Source organism: Nematolebias whitei, chromosome 16 (assembly GCF_014905685.2).
Source record: "Nematolebias whitei isolate Nwh7 chromosome 16, NemWhi1, whole genome shotgun sequence".
Lineage (NCBI taxonomy): Eukaryota > Metazoa > Chordata > Actinopteri > Cyprinodontiformes > Rivulidae > Nematolebias > Nematolebias whitei.
Window position 1 is genome coordinate 2,185,547 of NC_056513.1, and position 22,516 is coordinate 2,208,062.

At 42.7% G+C, this 22,516-nt stretch overlaps 2 protein-coding genes across 2 annotated transcripts in view; one reads left to right on the top strand and one right to left on the bottom strand.

Moving 5' to 3' along the window:
* Window positions 1–6,729, bottom strand: part of ppm1kb (protein phosphatase, Mg2+/Mn2+ dependent 1Kb) — a 10,318-nt gene extending 3,589 nt beyond the window's left edge. The window contains exons 1-5 of the mRNA XM_037690654.1: window positions 6,620–6,729; window positions 5,190–5,714; window positions 4,990–5,090; window positions 2,036–2,201; window positions 1,381–1,525 (exon numbers count right to left, since the gene is read on the bottom strand). Of these exons, the coding sequence (XP_037546582.1) occupies window positions 1,381–1,525; window positions 2,036–2,201; window positions 4,990–5,090; window positions 5,190–5,653 (876 nt within the window). The 5' untranslated portion in view covers window positions 5,654–5,714; window positions 6,620–6,729. The remainder of the gene's footprint in view (window positions 1–1,380; window positions 1,526–2,035; window positions 2,202–4,989; window positions 5,091–5,189; window positions 5,715–6,619) is intronic.
* A 2,707-nt stretch (window positions 6,730–9,436) lies between these two features.
* LOC119423013 (probable E3 ubiquitin-protein ligase HERC3) lies at window positions 9,437–21,566 on the top strand. Its single transcript, XM_037690425.1, has 8 exons — window positions 9,437–9,659; window positions 11,263–11,419; window positions 11,887–11,963; window positions 14,380–14,601; window positions 15,992–16,083; window positions 17,277–17,407; window positions 20,497–20,645; window positions 21,508–21,566. The coding sequence occupies exons 1-8, from the start codon at window positions 9,437–9,439 to the stop codon at window positions 21,564–21,566; spliced, it is 1,110 nt and encodes a 369-aa protein (XP_037546353.1).
* Window positions 21,567–22,516: the final 950 nt, after the last annotated feature.

Consider the following 22,516-nt stretch of genomic DNA (forward strand, 5'->3'; position numbering starts at 1 on the left):
CAAAGTGCCACATCCACCACCAGGGGGCGCAAAGTGCCGCATCCACCACCATGGGGCGCAAAGTGCCACATCCACCAACAGGGGGCGCAAAGTGTTGCATCCACCACCAGGGGGCGCAAAGTGTTGCATCCACCACCAGGGGGCGCAAAGTGCCGCGTCCACCACCAGGGGGCGTTCTCATCTCATTCCATTAAACTGCTGAGAGGAAGCAACTTAAAATCACTTGTGATTCTTTCTCCCCTATTTCAGAGTTCATGACCAGAGGTGAGGGGAGGAACATAGAGTGACCAGTAAACAGAGAGCTTTGCCTTACAGCTCAGCTCCCTCTTCACTACAACGGACCAGCACAGAGTCCACAATACTGCAGACGCTGCACCAATCCGTCTGTCAAACTCGCGCTCCGTTCTTCCCCCACTCATGAACAAAACCCCGAGATACGTAGTCCCTCGCTACTTTGTGATTCGTTTTGCGCGGACTCGCTCTAACATGCGATACGTAAAAAGCAAAACTAAAAACAGGTGCGGGTGGAATCCACCACCGCCCGCTGACGTGGCGCTGGGTCCAGTCCAGTTAAGCTTCAGGTGGGTCGCTGGCAGTGATCCATCTGGATGTTTTTTTTTATTACATCTTTCAACTAATAATTAGTTTGCATACTTCCGTTTGCACAGGTCTAGTGCTTGCCGTGTCTCCAAAGTCATCGAGTCAAGCACGAAGGAAACGATACGTGCGCACACCAGCCTCATGTCTGTGTTCTCAAAAGGTGACATCAGCAAAATTAACTTCTAGTCCAAAAAAAGGTGGAAAAATTGTTTCCTAATAAAAATCTTTGAATCCCACACCTTGTTGTTAATCACCCCCACTCTTCCATTCCAGCACGTCCTCTGTATCGCCGTGCACGACTTATTCGAACTGCATTTACAGAATCAATCTTAAAAATAATACATAAATAGGGGGCCGAGATGGTGTAGAGGCAGGGCAGCCGGCTTGGGACCCGAAAGTCCCAGGTTCGATCCCCAGTCACTGCACATCACGTGGCGTCTCTGGGCAGCACGTCTCATCCCCAAAATGTCCCCCGGGCGCTTTCAATAGCTGCCCACTGCACCACCTGGTGGTGGATGGGTTAAATGCAGAGACTAATTTCGCCATTGTATGGAAACATACAGTGCTGACATTGTGATGACATTATTATTATTATAAATCACTCAAACCTCGCTCCAAAATTAATGAAACATTGTTTTGCTGTCTCTAATTTTGCCACTAGATGTCACTGAAAAGAAGCATTGAATGAATGAACCCATTTTAATGCGACTGCTACTGGTTCGATACTGGTTCACTGGAATGAATTATTTGGTTCAGTTTATCAGACGAAACAACTCTTACTTTAATTTTCTTCGTCTCTGGTTCAGCAATGACTCCGGTCTTCTTCAGGTCAAAGTCTCCAATGCTGCGGGTCATTGCCAACCTCCCGTTGACGTTGGGCTGTCCCAGACTGTTCCAGGTGATGAAGCCTCCACTTTTCTTTACCCTGAAAAACACGCAATCTAGCTGAGGCAAATAAAACTCGGCAGAAAACATAAATCAAACTGCAATATTTTCTGACAGAAGCTGTTTAGGTCTGTATGAACCATCTTCTTACTTTGATTAAAAAAAACAAGTTTAAATCTTAGAATTATGAGAACTAAACCAATAAAAGTTTGTGTTTTCCAAACAGCAGAAATCCTGGAATTCTCCAATTTACATCAAACCTCTCCTGGCTAAAATATACTGCAGTACTGGGAGCTATGGCTGAGTGGTTAGAGCAGTCCTCCTCCAATGGGAGAGTTGAGGGTTCGATTCCACCAGTCGTCACATGTTGAAGTGTCTCTGGGCAAGGCATTGAACCCCTCATTGCCTCTGATGTGTGTCCCATCGGTGGAAGAATGTGTGTGTTGGAGGTAAATGAGGGCACAGTGTGTGTTGTAAAGAGCTTGGAGTGTCTTGATCAGATAGAAAGGAGCTGTAGAAGTCAGGTCCGTCTACTGCCGGCCTCACGCACCTCTCCTTTTCGTCCTTCCTCTCAGGCGTGTGGTCCACAGTGAGTTTAAGGGCCTTGCCCTTACGGCACAACATGGCACGACTGTCCCCCACACTGGCAACCACCAGCTCGATGCCGTCCCTCAACAGGGCCACAGTGGCAGTGGTTCCTGCATTTATCCCCGGTCCTACAAAGACATGGGAGGAACCATCAGACGTGGAACAAGTCATGAAGAAACACACAGAAGGTCAACAACCACACGATGCATGTCACAACCTCACGTCCACAGAGTAAAACATGAACACGTGAGTCTTAAACTTGGATTACACAATAAAAACGAAGGATGCAGTGCATGTAGGTGGAGCTGGTGATGCACAGAACTGAGGTTCAGAGCAGATTAATTTACAGATAAACCATAAAACAAATTACAAGTGGCTCGTGGGTGTCCAGCAGAAGAGCAACACCTCAACTAAAGTGATAGATCAATCCTAAATGTGTAAAAATCATTCACCTAAAAAGGTTAAAGTGACTTCATGTGTAAAACTAAGTTCTTGTGAAAACTGTTACTGCAAAACAGCAGCAGAACGTCGGCTTTCCATTTGAGCCTAGCAGAAAGGTTTAGATGCTCCACAGTAAACTTTAGTTGCATAAAGGGATACTTCGTATCATTTGAAGCGGCATTTGGTTAAAGATGACCTCAGTCTGGAGGAAGTTTAATTCTGATCATCTCGATGAGCTAATGGCTAGACGGAGAAGTCGAGGCCAAAACGTATCGCTGTCGTCTCCAAACACCGTCAGCCTGTAACTCGTGCAGCCAACAGCTGTTCATAAACCTTGCACCATCACTTTCAGATTACACGGTCGTTCCAGTCGATATCTTTTAATATTCTTGTCTGAAATGAACCAGAGTGCTACAGCTAGCTGCTGCCGCTACCGTTTACTCTTAGGAAAAAGTTACAGGACTGTGTGTAAATAACAATGAAATGTAAATTCCAGAGGGAACTTCAAAAAGTCCAGCAGCATAATGGCATTAAATAAACAGTAAATATACACAATAAACTTGATTTAAGTTAAAAATAATAATTACATTAAATAAACTAAAAAAAAAAACCTCTCATTAAACTCCTTTTAACAAACTAATCAATCTAATGTTTATCATGTCGCTAAATAAACTCATTAACATTTTATTGAAACTAAATTATTATTCTTCTTTAGTTTTTCATTGACGGTGTTGCAAAGGTTTGTAAGACGCATCAACCCACCGTGGTCAGGGCACCGCTCAGACTAGCCTGTAGCTCATCAACCCAGACTAGGGCTGGGCATCGAGTCTCGAGAATCGATTGGAACAGGGACCAACACTCTGATTCTTCCAGAATCGTTCGCATTTTTTATTTTCGATTCCTACTTTCGATGCCCAGTCCACCGACTGGAAGAAGAAGCCGCTGAACACCAACGAAGAAGAATACGCAGGACGAGTGCGCGCAACCATGGACAGTGAGCGGCCGCGATCAAAGTGTGGCTTAACTTTAATCAAAGGAACGACCAGTCGGCTCAGCGCAGCACTTGAAATAATTTTAGATCGTGCCAAGATAGGAACCGGAATCGAAACGAGGAATCGGAATCGTTCAAATTCAAACCTAAATCGAGGTATTGTGTAGTGCTACTGACCCCCACTTCAAAAGATGGGAACTATCACTTTAAGGCATCTGACTGAATAATTGTAGGCCTGCAAGACACAACTGTTCGTTAAATATTAAGTAATGGCCGTCTACAGATTGTAAGGTTTATGCAACCCTCCCTTCAACCTGCTGCATCTGATGGTCTGTCTCAGACAGATGAACGCTTCATACACCTCCTCACACTGAAGCACTGGTTCACAAGAAGCATACACTTGGTAAGAGAAGAAGAGAGAGAGAGGATTGAGAGAAAAAGAACCTTCCAGTAGTCCAGGATTTAGGACCCGCTGGACTCTCCTTCAATATCTAGCCTCTCGTCATCCTCATTGGTACCAAGGGGCTCCAGCTCTTAGCTGGGTCAGCAGCTGCCGTAGACAACATGTACACACACACACAGGCATATTGGGACATTTCACACAGCGTGGCCCAAATCAGGCCACATCAAAAAGGCATGCTTGTTATATTAAAGATGTAAACCTTTGTCTCAAACGTCAAAAATATCTAAAACTAATCTGTAGTTTCTAAAAGCTTGAGGCGAACACGTAATGCTGAAGTTATTGAGCGAAACGTTTTGATTATTCTTTTGTAGGACGCTCAAGAACCTTCAACAATAAAACTGAAAAAACATGAAAAGTAAAAAGAACAAAGCTAACGTTTTCTGTCAGCTCTAAGGTCTTAACGAGAAGAGACAATTAAAAAAAACATTTGGTTCTGATCAGGTAAAATAGTCACGTTCTAACATGTCATATGTTGTTGTTCACCTCAAGTTGTCTTTACTTTAAGTCCTGGTGAAGCCCAGATACATTTTTATAATATTCTAAAGAAAAAGGTAATAAACAAAGCAAACAAGTAAAAAAATCAAGCCATTAAAACTGATTTAGTGTTTGTAGAAATATACTCTAAATATTAGTAAAACACTTAAAATACAGTGAGAGTTAAAAACGTTCTGTGACACTTCATGGTCTGTACTGCATTTATCCATACAAGTACACACGTTTCTCTTTAATTTGGTTACGGTCTGTAAATATAAATGCAATGATCTATTACTGAAGCTCTAATGTTTGCTCCGCTTGTGGTTGGTTCAAATTAATCAGTTATTGGAGGTTTTGGAGAAAACGACACCTCTAACCAAAAGTGCACATGTCAAGTCAGTTAAAAAAATCCAAAGCCTCAAAGCCCAAATGAGTAAATTATGTTTTAAAGATGTAAAAACATCCTTACATATATTACATCCATAGCTATTCAAGTGTCTATATATCACATACAATTTATTTAAGCGTATTACATGACAGAACCTACCATTTGGACAGAAGTGTAAGTGCCTGGCAAAAGCCTTGTCTACTTCAAGAAAGGCTTTTGTTAAAACTTCTTCCAGGTCGTCTTCCTCTGCCACATGGTCCCTGAAAGAAAATCAGAAGGAACATCTGCTGACATCTGGCATTCAAACCACAAAGTCGGTTACATGTAACAATAAATATAAACACATTTATTATCCTTACTTGATAAACTTCTCCATGAACTTCTCGCAGAAGTCAGCAGCTTCAGGTCCACCGTGCCCATCAAACACGGCAAAGTAGAGGATGCTGTCAGTCATTTGAGAGACCTGGAAACGGTCCTCATTCTCCTTGCGCTGACCAATAAGGGAAGCGCAGCCTACCTTTGATAGGCTGACTTTGGGAATAGGCTTTCCATAACGGATGCTGGGAGGAAGCAGGATGGGCTCGTCGATACGATTATCCCAGATGCCAAATGAATCCCAGGTAGTAACGTGGCCACTGCTATCTGGATCAAACCGTGTGTTGCTGCACCGTCTTCCTGAGGGACCATAAAGCTGCCTGCAGAAGATTGGGAATTCCTTTTTGTAGCCGTCACGCTGAAATGGTAGCGAAACAGGAGCCTTATGTAAAGATCCTACAGGAGGACCGCTGCACCTCGCCAAGCGCAGGAGACGGGCTGCTGACATCCCCCTGACGAAACGATCTCAGGGGATGGACTGGACGTAGAGGCAGCGATGTCCAAGCGGTCTGAAAAACGAGGTAGAATTTCACAGAATGCAACACAAGCTGTGCCTCAACAGAGACAACCAGGGTCATTTAAAACAAATACAACTCGGTGCAGCAGAAACCACACAGAATGGTACGTCCTCCAACCAGCTGCTTGTTTTTAACAAACGGGACACTGCAAATAACGGATTTTTGATTTTATGTGAAAAGCACTCTATAATTTAACCTTTGTTGTCGTCATCTACTTGGATGATTGAGCCTACAAACTTTATTTTATTAATTCAACCTTTAATTATACAGGTTAATCCCACTGAGCCTCAAGAGACCTGTACCTTTGGCCCCACATAAGATCTGTCTTTACACTGTTTTGCCTTGCAGTAAAAGTAAAAACATAAAACTTGACAGATGCAGCTCGGAACGTTAATAATTAATATTAATCTGGACTTTAAGAACAAATGGGTCATTTTGAGAACGGGATGTCCAAAAACACCAACTCCAACTCAGACTTACTTGTGTTAACGAGTAAAAGCACCAGTTTTCTTCAAACAAGAGGTCTGAAATGTTCCAGCTTGTTAGGTTAATCGTTAATCTGAGCCGAGGTTCGTAATAAAAATAAAAAGTTCGGTTAGCGAATGACGCAACACGAAGCTAGCTGCTAATGTTAGCGCGATCCTGTGCAACACGAAGCGTCTTAAATTAATAACCTACAAGGCACTTACTAACACACAGCTGGGTTGTTATAGATATGACATATTGCTGTACTAACCAACCATTTAGTCCAAAACCGTGTTTTTTATACAGAGCCCGCGTTAGCTCATTTGAATTGTAAGCTAAGTAGCTAGCTTCAACAGTCTGTCCAGCAGAATCAATAACAGAACGATCAATAACAACCCTCCGACCCCTCACTTGTATGTTGAAAGTCATACCTTGGATATTTAAACCTTATTTTTAGACTCAATTGTTTCCTGACTTCTCCAACAGTGACTTCCAACGATCCAAATAAAAAACAACAACCTCCTGCGTCGCCGCGTCGGATGTTATCAAACAAAACCTTTGGTGTTGCCGCACCAATCAGAAGTCGTTTCGTTTCACAACACGCAATATGATTGGTCAAAAATAGTTGTTGACAGGTCAATAAACCAATCATTTAGCGGCATCTGAGGTCCGGCTCAGGTAGGAAAATCAAATTCAACCTTCATTTATCCAGGAGTCCCGAGGAGTCATTTACAAGAGAGACGTGTTTTAGACTGACGACAGATACAGACAGCAACAAACAGTACACAACAACAAAATGCAAATAAAGAGTAAATAAAAATAGTGTTATAAACAATAAAATCAGAGTCAGAGTTTCTTTATTGTCATTCGCACCTCATGTGGTACATGTGGTGGAGCGAAATTATGTCCACAGGGTCCCAGTTACATCCAACAATAAAATGTATAAGAAAAACAGTAATAACATCAAAGATATGAACTAAGAAAAACATCAACTAAATAGGGGTGGCGCTCATGTGCACCGTGTGTTGTTCACCCACCGCCAAAAAAACCGAAGAAGAAGAATAATTCCAATAATCAGCTGTCGCGCTTCCTCAAGATGCCTTCGCCATGGTAAATAATCAGCCTGCTTTTAATCATTCAAACGAACAAGTCGTGGCTCTGCCAGCGAGCCGTGTTGACGACAGATGTGACCAGCAGCTTTGTGGTTTGTGGCTTTGAAAGTTAGCAGCTTTACCTTGCTAGCTCTCAGCTGCTGCGTGTTTTGGTTAATTTAACAAGCTGAACACCACAAGGGGCAGTTAGATGTGCTGTTCAAAAAGCGCTTTAAAATACTCGTCCTGACACCGCAGGTGAAGTTTTACCGTTCTCAGAAAGAAGGTGGCTAAAGTTAGCAGCTAGCAGTAGCGCTCTGATAAACAGAGGCATCATCATCATCATCATCATCGATGGAGGTCACCACATCTTGGACTTACAGGCTTTAACTTCTCCTTACTTGTGCTGATGCTGCTAATAGACAATCTTTATGTTGTTACCCAGACTGAATTAAAACCTTCTGCTTTAAACACTTTAAATTTAGGACGAAACTATTTTATAATAGTAGATGGTGAACAGCTGTATCAGGTCCTCTGGACAGTTTTTTCTTGTTGAAACGTTTCATTTTTCATCCAAAGGACTTCATCAGTCCGAGGAGCCACAACAAACTCAGTCTTATAAACAGCATCTTCAGTTTGATGGTGCTCTGATTGTTTCTGGAGTCCACCCTCTCCCCCACCGACTTGTTTGAGGCCATAATAATAATAATAATAATAATAATGCATTTTATTTGTTAGCGCCTTTCAAGACACCCAAGGCCACTTCACAACATTAAAAACACAAAGTAAAACAATATAAAATGGCTTTAAACCACTAAACCAAGAAGAAAATAACAAGAAATGAAAGTGAGAAGGCCAACGTGAACAGATGAGTTGTGATCTGAAGATCTGAAGGAGTCAGTATTACGGACGTCTGGGGGCAGAGTGAGAAAGTCTCGGTGTCCCACGGTGCTGAGGAGGATGGAAGAGGAAGAACGAAGGGATGGTGTTGAATGTGTCCAACAGGATTTTAAATTGGATTCTGAAAGTGACTGGAAACCAGTGAAGTTGCTGTAAAACTGGGGTGATGTGGTGAAATGAGGGGGTGTTGGTGACGATGCGGGCAGCTGAATTTTGAGCCATTTGAATTTTACGGAGTCATTTTTATGGCAGACCAAATAGGAGAGAGTTAATTTAAGTTAATTTGAGAAGTGACCAAACTATGGACCAGGATGGAAGCAGAGTGTGGGGAGGGGGATGGACGGAGACGGTTGATGTTTGGAAGGTGGAAGTATGCAGAGCGGGTGATGTTATCGATGTGAGAGTGAAAAGAGAGAGAGCTGTCAAGAACGACTTAACGTGAGGGAGAAACCACGGAGCTGTCGATGGTGAGGGACAAACTGTCGACTTTAGATATGGTGGATTTGGTGCCGATGAGTAGAAACTCTGTTTTATCACTGTTTAATTTAAGGAAGTTAGGCGTAAACCAGGATTTAATTTCAGTTAAGCAGGAAGTGAGGGAGGAAGTGAAGAATTAGGTGCAGTGGATAAGAAGAGCTGGGTCGTGGCCAAAGTGGTTCAGAATATCCTGATTCATGCTCAATAATCCAGATGTTTGCCTCAAACGAGTTCCAAGCATTTCAAAGCCGTAAATTGCTGCAGTAAAGTTAATGTCACAGTCAGGGCGTGTGTTAATGATTCTCAGTACATCTGATTTTAGTTCATTCTTCAAAACTGACTGAGTTCCAGCTGTTTTTGTGTTCTCCGTGCTTATCCGGCTGTAGTGGCCATCTTGAATTAAACCGATTCCAAAAGTTAATCACTTGTAAATGAACTTTAAATGATTCTGCAAGTATAATCAAAATTCATGCAATGGTGCAAGAGATGTTCACTAACAGACACGTGCACGCACAAACGCAGGCAGAAACGTTGTCGTCTACCTTTTGCAAGAGTTGTGTGGGATAGATATTGTCAGGACGTTTAATGCAGCCCGGTGATCAGCAGGTGCTCCGGATGACGCTCATGACATCCTGCTGCTTTTGTCTTCCAGGGTTGGACTTTACTTGAAGAGGAGAAAGCGGGGCTGCTGTACAGCTTGAAAGTTCTTCTGTTCCTCCTCCTGGCTCTCACGCTCTGTTCCTCCTCAGTTTGCTGCTCCTTTCCTCTCCTCCCACCGCCATGCTGTGTTGGGGGAACGCCAGGGATGGGCAGTTGGGAATCGGCGTTGAGAGGAACCCTGTGTTTGGGCCGAGGGACTGCCACGTGCTCAGTGGGCGAGGGCTGAAGGAAGTTGCATGTGGAGGGCAGCACACGCTCTTCCTCCTGCATGACGGGAGCGTGTACACGTGTGGCTCTAACAGCTGCGGACAGCTGGGTCGCAACAATGACGAAACTTCCCCAGGTAACCTCTGAGTGTCATCAGCAGAAACCGTCAGGTTAATTGTTCCAGGCATATGAGAGGTTGCTATAGATAACTGGTTGCTAGTCCCAAATCCCAGTTGCTCACCATATATACCAGTACCGCACTTTCTGGTGACGCTACTTTTTTCACACGCTTTGAACCCACGGCTGCAGCTAATTTATGGATTTTTGTTTTCACGGTCTAACGAGCTTCCTGCCACCAAAAACATTTAGCCTCGTGATGTCACACCCGGGCGCTCACATAGCTGCCCAGTACTCGTCTCTTGGGGGGGGGGTCCTCGTGACTCAGTGAGACTACCTGTATAAATAAAGGTTAAAACACTTTTGACCAACTGCATGTGCAGAGCATGTGAGTGTCACATGCTCACAGAGCAACTTTTTGCTCCGTGGAGCAGGAGGACAGCTTGAAGAAGGAGATCGATGACTTCCTGCCGTGTTACCGGCACTGATCAGAAAAAAAACCCATCTACTGTAGTATTTGTGTATGTTACCGGTGCGTACTGTAGTATTCTGCTATGGTTGACTGTTGGTCACATGGCCTCATTGAGGGATTATGGGTAAAATTTATGTTCATTGTTAACAATTTCAGCATAGTTGCAAGTTTTTTGTTGACTGTGTTTACTTTGAGTTTGCTGTTGTATTTGCTGTAAGTATGTTGTTCAAAGTGTTTAGTATAATTTTGCTGTTTATATGTAATGCCATAATAAATGTATGTTTGTACTTTTTCAAAACGGCCTCTGTGTTACACCATGTGGTGGGTTGCCAGTTGGGCTTGTTTTCATAGAGCTGGTTGCTTGTTTCTATGGTGCGATCTGGCAACACTGACAGCTGTTTATTGTTCTTTTAGTGATTAGTCTGTTCTTGTTAGCCTAGTTTATATGTTCATCTTGTTAGTTTGTGTTGGGTCATTCAGCAGAGTAACCATGAGTGAGGGAGGTGGTTTCACGGCGACCTGTGGGGTTCACTCCGTCTGCGAACAGGAAGATCAAGTGTATAAAACATCAGCTGGTGGTTGATTCTTGATTTACACCAAGCTGCACATCTCTCTCTGTAGCTGTGCTGCCACTCATGTTACGTGAACACCTGCGGCTTATACACAGGCGCAGCTTATTTATGTACAGATTTATTCATTTAAATATAGTTTGTGCGGCTTATATTCTGGTGCCTCTATAGATGGGCAATTACGGTACCGGTGTATGTAAACCAGCCGCCCCAATCGTTTGGGAAAGCTATGCTTTGTAGTTTTTACCGTATATTGCTTACAAGTATAGCTAGCTTTGTCACATGGTTGGGGCGGCCAAAGATTCTTCCTGGTGGTGGATGAAGCGGCTCCCTCCACTTACCAGGATCCATCGATCCGTTGCCTCAGATAAGCAGAAGCAACCTCTTCTTTTATTCAGAGTAACTCCTACCCACTCGAACATCTTTCACCAAAAACATTAAAGTTCGCTTGCATTCCCAGTTCAGTGCCAGTACAGAGAAACACTTCTCGAAAACTACATTGGCTAATTACTTGTGAATAAAAGCTTTTGCTATTTTTTAATTTGCCTTTGTGTCTCATAATAACTCCCTTCTCCTCACAGAACTGGTGGTGGCTCTGGATACGCAGAAGATCACGATGGTTTCGTGCGGTCGTGCCCATTCAATGGCCATAAATGATCAAGGTCAGGTGTTTGCTTGGGGAGCTGGTGAAGGGGGACAGCTTGGCCTGGAAACTGTGGAGATTGTTCGGATTCCAAGGTGACCATTTGGATCATTGTTAAAGACTAACTTTCAGCCAAGCTGGACAAAAAAACAAACTTCCTATTTTTATTTTATGTCCCAAAAACAAAATCCTCACATGCTTCTTATTGTGCAGTTTACTTGACTACTTGGACACCTTTAGTTGTGGACTTCTGGTGAAGGTATAAAAACTGTGCACAATGTGTGGTGGAAACGTGCACAATGTGTGGTGGAAACGTGCACAATGTGTGGTGGAAATAAAGCTGCTGCGCAGGCGGCCTGACCGCCTTTACACTTGTATCACCCAAACATTCAGCTCTTTGTTGATTTGTTAAAAAACAACCTAAAACATGGAGATATGTCACCATCAAAGCTACATCAACTCTGTAGTAGTAAACAAAATCTACTGTGAGTTTAAAAAAAAAAAGATTTTAAAAATTATATATTTGTAAAAAAAAAAAGTTATTTTTTTCTGTTTACTTCAGGCTGGTGAAAAGACTGTGTGATCACAGCATCTCCCAAGTGATGTGTGGGAACCAGCACTGCATGGCACTTTCTAGAGGTATGACAAAGTCTCTATAATCCATCCGTCCGTCCGTCCATCCATCCATCCATCCATCCATCCATCCGCTCCACCTTCCTTCCTTACCCGCTTCTTCCTTTTCGGACCGTGGGGGTCACTGGTGTCCATGTCCAGCCGTCACTGTGCGAGAGACACCCTGGACAGGTCTCCAGTCCATCACAGGGACACATAGAGACAAACGAGACAAACAACCATTCACTCTCTCTCACACCTAGAGACAATTCAGAGTTACCAGTCAGCCTAACATGCATGTTTTTGGTCTGTGACCAAAAAGAAGAGAATTATAGAGGCTTCCCAAACTTTCAAGCACCACTGTACGTCAGAGTACACAGCCTGGCCAAAACAAAAGTCACACTAATGTTTCGTTGGACCTCCTTTATCTTTGATCACATCATTCTCTGTGTCTTTGTTTCAATAAACTTATTTAACGTCACAAGATCTGTTTCATCCAGTGTTGCATTAATTTTTCACCAAGATCTTGCATTGATGACTAGACACCATGGCATGATGGGTGCATCACTTCTCCTGCCTCTCTTCTGACCCTGATGCACCATCACTCTGGAACAGGGTCAATCTGGACTCATCAGACCACATGACCTTCTTCCATTGCTCCAGAGTCCAATCTTTATGCTTCCTAGCAAATTGAAGCCTTTTTTCCAGTTAGCCTCACTGGTTAGTGGTTTTCTTAAGGCTCCACAGCTGTTCAGTCCCAGTCCCTTGAGTTCCTTCACATTGTGTGTGTGGAAATGTTCTTACTGTCTCTATGAACCACAGCCCTGAGTGCTGCTGGTGTTCTTCTTCCATTTGATTTCACCAAACGTTTAAATGATCACGATCATTCAGGATTTATTTCCGGCCACATTTCTTCCTGGAAGACGATGGGTCCCACTGTCCTTCCAGTTTTTAATAATCGTTGGACAGTTCTTCACCCAGTTTTAGTTTCTACAATCTCCTGAGATGTTTCCTCTGCTTGATGCCAATGATTTGACCCTTCTCCAACAGACGGACATCTTCTCCACGACCACCATGAGTCTTTCATCATGTTGTTGAAGAAATGAGAAGCAGCTCATTGCACCAGTTGGAGTTAAAGAACTTGTTGCAGCTGAAACATGATCGTCCGTGCAGTGATGATCCAGCAGGAGGCTCGGACCTGTTTGATGAGTTAAATCCAGGTGGAGACTTTTTTTTTGGCCAGTCGGTGCATTTTGTGTCTTCTTAGCATTTGGCAGCAGTGACGAGCCTTCCTTTTTCTAAAGCATGAGGGAATTTCAAGAGGAATCTAAACGATTTGCTGCCAAGAATGAAAACCAGAGAACAGCTCCTCCCCCAAAATTTAATAACAGTTACAGAAATTACTGTTTCATTTTTTTATTTCACATCATAACTCGGAGCAATATCGAGTTCTTCAGTTGTGGAAAATGTGATGAATAACCATCTGATGCCAAAGGGACATTGTGTAAAAGTGTTTGCTTAAATAAATATAAAAATGTTTGAAGTTTGTTGTTTTAGACGGTAAAATGTCAACGTGGCCGGACTTCGGAGTAGCTGTCGGCTTTCTTGTCAAAGCTGTACTCGCAGATGTTTGTGCAGCTGTATGGTATAGATATCTCCAGATGTTTGTGCAGCTGTACAGAATAGATATCTCCAGGTGTTTGTGCAGCTGTACAGTATAGATATCTCCAGATGTTTGTGCAGCTGTACAGTATAGATATCTCTAGATGTTTGTGCAGCTGTACAGTATAGATATCTCCAGATGTTTATGCAGCTGTACAGTATAGATATCTCCAGATGTTTATGCAGCTGTACAGTATAGATATCTCCAGGTGTTTGTGCAGCTGTACAGTATAGATATCTCTAGATGTTTGTGCAGCTGTACAGTATAGATATCTCCAGATGTTTGTGCAGCTGTACAGTATAGATATCTCCAGATGTTTGTGCAGCTGTACAGTATAGATATCTCCAGATGTTTATGCAGCTGTACAGTATAGATATCTCCAGATGTTTATGCAGCTGTACAGTATAGATATCTCCAGATGTCTGTGCAGCTGTATGGATATCTCCAGGTGTTTGTGCAGCTGTACAGTATAGATATCTCCAGATGTTTGTGCAGCTGTACAGTATAGATATCTCCAGATGTTTGTGCAGCTGTACAGTATAGATATCTCCAGATGTTTGTGCAGCTGTATGGATATATCCAGGTGTTTGTGCAGCTGTACAGTATAGATATTTCCAGATGTTTGTGCAGCTGTACAGTATAGATATCTCCAGGTGTTTGTGCAGCTGTACAGTATAGATATCTCCAGATGTTTGTGCAGCTGTATGGATATCTCCAGATGTTTGTGCAGCTGCGTAGTTATCTCCAGATGAGTATACAGTCATGTGTGTTCTCTTCCAGATGGGCAACTGTTCACGTGGGGCCAGAACACCAACGGGCAGCTGGGCCTGGGCAGAGGAGAGCCCAGCAAACTGTCCCCTCATCCTCTGAAGTCTCTGGCAGGGATCCCATTGGCTCAGATAACTGCTGGAGGAGACCACAGCTTTGCCTTGTCCTTGTCCGGGGCTGTGTTCGGTTGGGGAAAAAACAGAGCAGGACAACTCGGTCTTAATGACAAACAAGGTGATCATAATCAAATTTTGTTGGGCAATTAGTTGTCTCAGAAATTATTGCAATAAATGATAATGTTTGAAATTTGACAATAATTAGTAGTTATTGTCAAATTTAAGAGGAAATGTTGGTTATTTTTTGTGTGTAGCATCTTTTTTGACCACTGGATGGCAGTATAAGACTGTTTGAACCGAAGGATGGATAGTGAGGGAGCGAGCAGCGTGACTCTTTTAGAAAAATGTGAGGGAGGCCCCTTGACGTGACATGGGCTGTCACTCTTTGGTTCTCAAAATGGTGGACGCTCGGTGGTTTGAGCTTTTTAGCATTTTTCACACAAAGCTTTTAATAAAAACCAGTAAACAAGTTCTCAGCTTCTTTTTGCAGAGAAAAACAACTTTTAACACGAAGGCACGAGTTTCAACCGTGAATTTTGGAGCTTCGACAAGAAGGAGGTTTTTCCCCCGATTTCAGCCTGTTAGCTTAGCTCGTAGCTTAGCTTCTCAGCTTAGCTGCTTTTACTGATCCAAAAACACAATTTTGGATGTTACAACTGATTTTAAAGAAAAAGAGAAAGGGAGGGGTCAGTGAAGAACACCTGAGCCTTTTGTCGTCCAGTGTCTTCAGTAGAAAGAGAGAGACACGAAGAAACGATAAAGCCGATAAATGAAAATAAGGTTAATAATTTTCATCATGCGATTAATTGATTTATTGTTTATCGTGACAGGCCTACATATTCATTCAACCTTTATTTATACAGGTTATCTACAGGTAGTATATAGTATATATATAATGTGTTGTATGCGGCACTCGTGTTGTAATTTTTATGCTTTTCAAATAATTTTAATTTCTTTACAAATTTTTCACCCATAGAAATGGATTTTTCTTCAATTAAAAAAAAGTTTTTCTCTTTGAAATCTACTTTAGCAAACTTGCTGTAATTTTTTTCTTATTCTTCTGTTTTTGGTTTTGAACCACTGTTCTTTTGCTGCGTTTAGCTTTTAAATGGACTTTCAGCTAGTGTTTTGTTGCTTTTGGCTAGTATTTAACTTCTTTTAGCTTCTTTTCAGCTTTGTAGTTTTAACTACACATTCTTCAGCAAATTTCAGCACTCGTTCATTTATTTTAGCAGAAAATGCAACTCCTAAAGTTTTAGGTTTTCATCAAGGACAAGAAAATCTGATTCAGACTTTTAAACATTTTTTGAGTTTCTTCTGTTTTTCTCACTTGACAGAGCTAAAGTTTATTTAAACAGTTTAAAGACTACACTTTCCACTTGATTGGCTTTTTGATGCATTCTTCAAACGCAGAAGCTCCAGTTTTGTGTTTCACTTATTTTTTGTTGGTAAATGCATCAAACTACCAGAAGTGTAGGAGTGACTGGGCGTCTTGTTTCTGTTTTCAGATCGAGCTGTTCCGTGTCACATCAAGTTTTTGAGATCTCAGAAAGTCGTCTACATCAGCTGTGGAGCTGAGCACACAGCAGCTCTCACAAAGGTATAAGCAACACGCCGTACTGACGCATTTATTTTATTCTGTCATTTTCATCAGACAAATTTTGACACTTCTTGTGCCAAAATAATAATTTGCCAAATACCGTAATTTCCGGACTATTTAGCGCACCTGAATAGAAGCCACACCCACCAAATAAAATAAAAAAACAACATTTTTTACATGTATAGGCTGTGCTTGTCTATAAGCCGTGGGTGTCCACGTTGGAACATGAGATATTTACTCAGAAATATTTTTTTAATTAAAAAAAAGTACCAGTAATGTACACACATACAGTAAATGGTTGTTTTTCAGAACAGAGTCGTAACACGGCTGGTTAAAAAAATAAAAATACAGTAGCCTACCAGGAAGTGATCGATCGCTATCATCACCTTCCTCCTGCGTTTCCCCCCTCCCTCGGGGCCCAACGGGGAGGAGAGGAGAGAACGGGGGAGACACGGAGGGGCACTGTGACCTCATTGGTCAGATTTTTCTTTAACCTTTATTTATACAGGTAGTCTCACTGAGTCACGAGGACCCACCCCCCCGAGAGAGAGACGTGTACTGAGCAGCTATGTGAGCGCCCGGGTGTGACGAGGCTAAATGTTTTGGCGGCAGGAAGCTTGTTAATCTGTCAAAAAAGAAAAGTCCATAATTTAGCTGCAGCATTTAATCCACGGGGTTCAAAGTCTGTGAAAAAAGTAGCGTCTTATAATCCAGAAATTACGGTAATTCAGTTTGGAAGAAATCTTGTTGGAATACAGTTGATGCTAACTGATCAATAACTGTATATTAATGTCGATCACCTTCTGAAATTAAATGCTCTATTTCAGGGGTGTCAAACTCTTAGAAAAGGTGTCAAAATGAAAACCTTCAAACGAAGAGCTGGTTTGAGAATCTGCATTAAGTCAAATCAGATACCAACATCTTCTCCTGCTCACAGGTTCCTCATCAACAGTGTGATTGGTCTCATTTGACGTTCTCTCTTGCACTTTTGACGTCATAATCAAAGATTACTGAAAAAAAAGTGATAAAAGTATTTTACATTTAAAACAACATCTTGGGGGCCAGACAAGATGTCAACGAGGGCCACATTTGGCCCCCGGGCCTTGAGTTTGACACGCGTGAAGGATGCAGAACAGTTGTTAGTTTGTGTCTGTGATGACTGAACATCTGACACTTTGCTGTTTCGGCGGCAGGACGGAGGCTTGTTTACGTTCGGTGACGGGTCGTGGGGTCAGCTGGGACACGGATCTACCAACAACGAGCTTTTACCAAGAAGAGTGCTCGAGCTCATGGGCACTGAGGTGTTCCAGATTGCCTGTGGCAGGTAGCTCCTGTTCTCAAACTCTGACCCGTGATAATCTGTTGGATTAATGACATCGGCCTGAGTGTAAATCCTGTGATTGTTAAACTTAAATTATGTTCAGACTGTCAGTCAGATCTTCCGTTACTTATTCGTCTTAGTTACGGAGTTTTCCTTCTGGAATTGTATCCACACTGGTTTATAACCTTTTTACTGGTTTATTTACTTAAAGCACTCGCAGTTAAATATATTTTAATATTTAATAGTTAAATATATTTTAACTGTGGATTGAAAACCTCACTGTAAGACAATGACCCAGTGAACTTTATTAAAGCATCATTTAGGAACATTGTGACGTTTTAGCAAATTAGATGGGATGAATTGAAGTACACTGGGGAAGGATCAACATGTTTTTCAGTGCACGTCATAAATGTGTCTCTGCAACTGTTAGTCACTTGTTGGAGACACAAAATTGTGAGAAATAACACAAAGTGTCACTTAAAATCAAACTGAATTTGAACTTTCATGATCTGAGTTTAAATCTCCAGGATGTTGCAAACATTTATGTTGTGCAAATTATTTAAAAATTTAGTCACAAGTGTCCTAATGATGTCTTTGTGTTAGCAATTCATTCTCATTTTACTCAGTTTCCTCATGCTCTCCTGCATCTGAAATGTCAGATTCTCTTTTATAGCTCCCAATATTTGCACTTTAGTTTCATAGGTGTTTCTCACTAAAGTTGTCTCTCAGTTCCTGCACTTGATTTATGAAAACTAAACTGAGAAGGCTTTGATCTTTATTCTGAGAGAAAATTGATCTTGTTGCTGTTTAAACCTGTAAATATGGTCAAAATTCCAGCGATACAAGAGCAAGGACCAGTTTACACTACAATGATTTCTGGTAAAATTCATGTTTTTTAATGTTTATTGGGGCAAATGAACAAAAACACAGACAATGTTTACATGGATCCACAGTTCAAGTTCCAAGAATCGTTGTTATCTCTGTGAGGAGCGATTTGTTTCACAGCCAGGAGGCACACAAAACATCCACAAGATGTTAAAATAACAGAAATCATGTGTTCTTTGAAAAGCCTGATCTCTACAGGAAAGAATGAGTTTTTCAGTCTGTTCGTTCCACATCTGAGTAGAAGATACCTGCGTCCAGATGGAAGACACCTGAACTCACCATGGAGCAATGATCAGGATCTGCCAGAATCTGCCTGGCCTTGTTCACTGACCTCACCTTGTGTAGGTCAGTGAGGTTCTGTAGGTCAGAGAGGTTCTGTAGGTTAGAGAGGTTCTGTAGGACTATACCAGCAGTTTTGCTGCACATCCTGTTAATCCCCGACAGTTTGTTCCTGTTTTTCATACAGAGTTCAAACCAACAGATGAAGATGAACGTTAAAAGAGAATCAATAAAACATTCTCATAAAAGTAGAATCAACATTAAAACCACAGCTTCTGATAAAAATACTTTCTCTGGTGGACCTGATTACAAAGTGAGTCCACATGGGGGTCAAAGGTCAGTTTGTCATCCAGAACAGTCCCCAGATGTTTGTATTGATGCACCACCTCAGCAGCTTCACCGTCAATGAGCTGCAGCTGAAGAGTCTTCTCTGACATCAATGACCATCTCCTTTGTCTTAGAAACATTGAACTTTAAAAAGGAAGTCTCAACCATTCAGTGAAGTCCCCGACCACAGGACCAGGGTCTGGGTCTTCACTGCTGAGAAGGAACAGGATGACGGAGTCATCAGCAAACTGTAAAATGTGACGCTGCAGAACTGGCTGCAACAATCGTTTGTATATAAAATGAATAAAAGGGGTGAAAGAACACAGCCCTGAGGAGCACCAAGGACAAAAGGACATCAGAGAGAACCCTGCTGACCCTCACACGCTGAGACCAAACAGTTAAAAAGTCCACCAGCCAACAGATGAGGAGTCCGGACTGTACAGACATGGTAGTTTCTCTGCTAACGTGGGGCTGATACAGTTAAAAAGATGAAAAGTCAATAAAAAAACAATCTTACAAAAGTTCTTGTGCCTTCAAGGTGTCCTAAAATCATATTGAAGAGTTCCTGATGCGTCCTCCACGCCTCTACGTGAACGATAAGCAAACTGAAGTGGGTCCAGATGATCTTCAACTTTTGACAAGAGGATCTCCAGAGCAGTTTTTCACTTTGTTACTAATGAAGTCGTTCAACCTTTATCGATACAGGTTTCTCCAACTAATGAGGTCAGGGCAGCAGGCCGGAAGTCGTTCAGGACTGAGCAGTCCCTTATCCGCAGGGCTTTACAGTCTTTCCAGATCTGTGGGACCTGAAAGGTTTGGAGGCTTTAGGTCTGTAGTTTCCATGCCAGGCGTGGTTGCTCAACAGACAATGATGAACTTTTGTACTGTCGCTTTAAAATCATTACATTTTTATCCAAACTGTCAAATGTGCAAAGTGTGAGGTCGTGTTGTTTGGTGAACACGTGCACAGAAAAGGAGGGGGCAAGAAAAAGGGATTGGGTTTATCTGGCAACACTGATTCTGGGCGAGCTGCATGCGTTGTGCACGAGGTGTCGGCACGATCACAGTCGCATCCAGACCGGTGAACCAGAGCAGAGGAGGTCCGGTTTCACTCGGACTCGTGTGAGCCGGGCCTGAGACTTCTGTGAAGAAACGTTTAACGTCGTTCACCGTTTCGTTATAAAGCAGCTGCTCCATTTGATCACAATCCCTGAAAACATTTATCACTTTGTTTAGTAGTTCATTCCTCAGTAGCATCAACGTTGCACTTGTTAGGCTTTTTTATTTATTTTATCTTTGAGTTTTTAGAGCTTTTCAAAAGCAAGATTAAACTATCAACTGAAAAGGTTTTTATCAGGCGATGTACTTCATGTACTGTTGTTTGGATCATGACACACCTGTTGAAGTTATGAGGTAATAATAATAATATTCAAACATTTAAAGCCTCCACTACTAAACGAGGCATCAAAAGAACAGATGTAAACGAGTTGTTTGCAACTGTGTTTCTGTAACGTTTAAAATTAAAAATCTATCAGTGGAAAACTGATGTGTCTGATGAGTTCGTGTTCCACTGCACGATAAATCTTTATTTTTGTTGCCAGGTACCACACGTTGGCGTTGGCGCCGTCTTCCAGCACGGTGTATGCGTTTGGTTGCAACAGTCATGGCCAACTGGGTACGGGATTACTGGGGGACTCGAGAAGTTTGTTTCCCATCAAAGCAAGTTTCCTGACTGGGAATCTGCAACGAGGTGAGCCGAAGGTTCGGTCCGTGTCTGTGGGAGACGAAGTCGAGTCAACTTTATTTATAGAGCACATTTAAAACAGAACCTGTTGTCAAAGTGCTCAACAACAACAACAATGGGAGTAAAATGAATGGGAAAAAATACAACACACTAATAATATTACTGAAGAATTAATAAAAGGCATTTAAAACATAGGATGACTGTGTCGCAGCTAAACTTGTCCAGCTGTTAGTTGTGATGTTTTCCTTTTGAAAGATGAACTTTAACCTTGCTTGTCCAGATGTGCCAACGTACCACAGCCTCTATGAAACTCTTTCAGGATGCAGAAGTTATCATTTATTTATTCTCTCACACGTTCTAAATTCTACATTTGGTTGTGCCTTTAGACAATGTTCCAGTTTGTATCTGTAGGGACTGGTGGGTGTCATCATTCAAGATCGTTTTTAATATAATCCAAAGCTTAAAAGTGTCAGGATTAGGGGCTGATCATCCACTGATCCACCGATCAGTTATTTCAGTCAGCTGGGATGGCCCACTTGTAAATGTCTCTGGGAACCAGTTGTTCCAGTGTGAGCAGGTACCAGCAGCACAAAGGCAGGCGGCGTGTCTAATAAAACTTCCCTCTGAGTATGATCCTAATTAAAACCAAGTTTAGCAACAGACACTTCACCTTATTATCGTTAAACTGTAGAATTTAATCTTTCAGTCCTACGTTTGCTGTGCACACGGCGTGCGCGGTTGTTGTGGTTTGGAGTCTGAGCTGAATCTCCGCCAGCGTTGCTGTCCACGAACGATTCGTGTGAATGAATGAATCTTTTGAGTGAGTGAACTGAATCACTTTAACTGACTCGTTCCTTTCTCGGTTCAGTGGAGCTCGGCGCGAGCGTGCCGGTCGGGAGTGGAGCGTCCTCGTTCTGCGACTCGTGACGTGAATCTGAACGATGGCGCCGTGCGAGTGAGGAGGGACCGCGGTGGACGCCCGAGCGAATGCAACATGATTCGTTCACTGCAAACAAACCACATGAATCACTGGGTGAAGGAAACGCACTCGGACTCTGTCCTGAGGGACTCTAACCGTTTCCTCCTCGCGGGGACACGCTCACGTGACGTTAGCATCTGTCTCTAAGCTAACGGCTAATGTTGAGTCAAACCACATGAAAATAAACACACGCCGATACAGATGCCGTCCGATCCGTCCACCCAGACTCGGCTGGCCTCTCAGTTCCCCCGGGCTGTAGGAGTGCCCGAATGTCGGGCAGAACTCCTCCCAGAGCGATGGCCACTCCTCCCAGCAGTCTGCCGAGCTCCTCGTCACTGCGGACAGCCAACCGTAGGTGCCGAGGGACGATCCTGTCCTTCTGCTGTCATGAGCCGTGTTTCCTGCTAGTTCCAGGATCTCAGTGGTCAGGCACTCGAGCACAGCTGGCAGGTAGATGAGCAGGGAGTGATTCATTCAGCGAATGAACTGCCGATTCGTGCACGTGCACACAGAGAGCTGCAGCTGAGGAGGGATTCGTTCGTGTCGTACTGAGCTGGAAGTGGCGCTGCGTCACTCTCGTGCACTGCACGAACCGAAGGACAAATTTTAAAAAAGTTCAGGAAGAAAAATCCAACCAAGTTCAGTCAGGTCCTCTGGACGGAGTCTTCTAGTTGAAACGTCTCATCTTTCATCCAAAGGACTTCTTCAGTCCGAGGAGCTGCAACAAACAGTCCCATAAGTATCACACTCGCAGTGGGCCAACCATGGCTAATCATCTGAGCACCATCAAACTGGTTGATCCACCATGAGAAGGTGCTGTTTATAAGACTGAGTTTGTTGTGGCACGTGAACTAATCACCCTGATCACAAACAAACAAACAAACAAACAAACAAACAA

Excerpts from the sequence above, each read along its gene's own strand:
- LOC119423013 (XM_037690425.1), top strand. The coding sequence starts at position 9,437 with ATGCTGTGTTGGGGGAACGCCAGGGATGGGCAGTTGGGAATCGGCGTT. Across the intron at positions 11,420-11,886 it reads GAGATTGTTCGGATTCCAAG|GCTGGTGAAAAGACTGTGTG; the intron begins GTGACCATTTGG and ends TGTTTACTTCAG. Across the intron at positions 20,646-21,507 it reads GACTGGGAATCTGCAACGAG|TGGAGCTCGGCGCGAGCGTG; the intron begins GTGAGCCGAAGG and ends TTCTCGGTTCAG.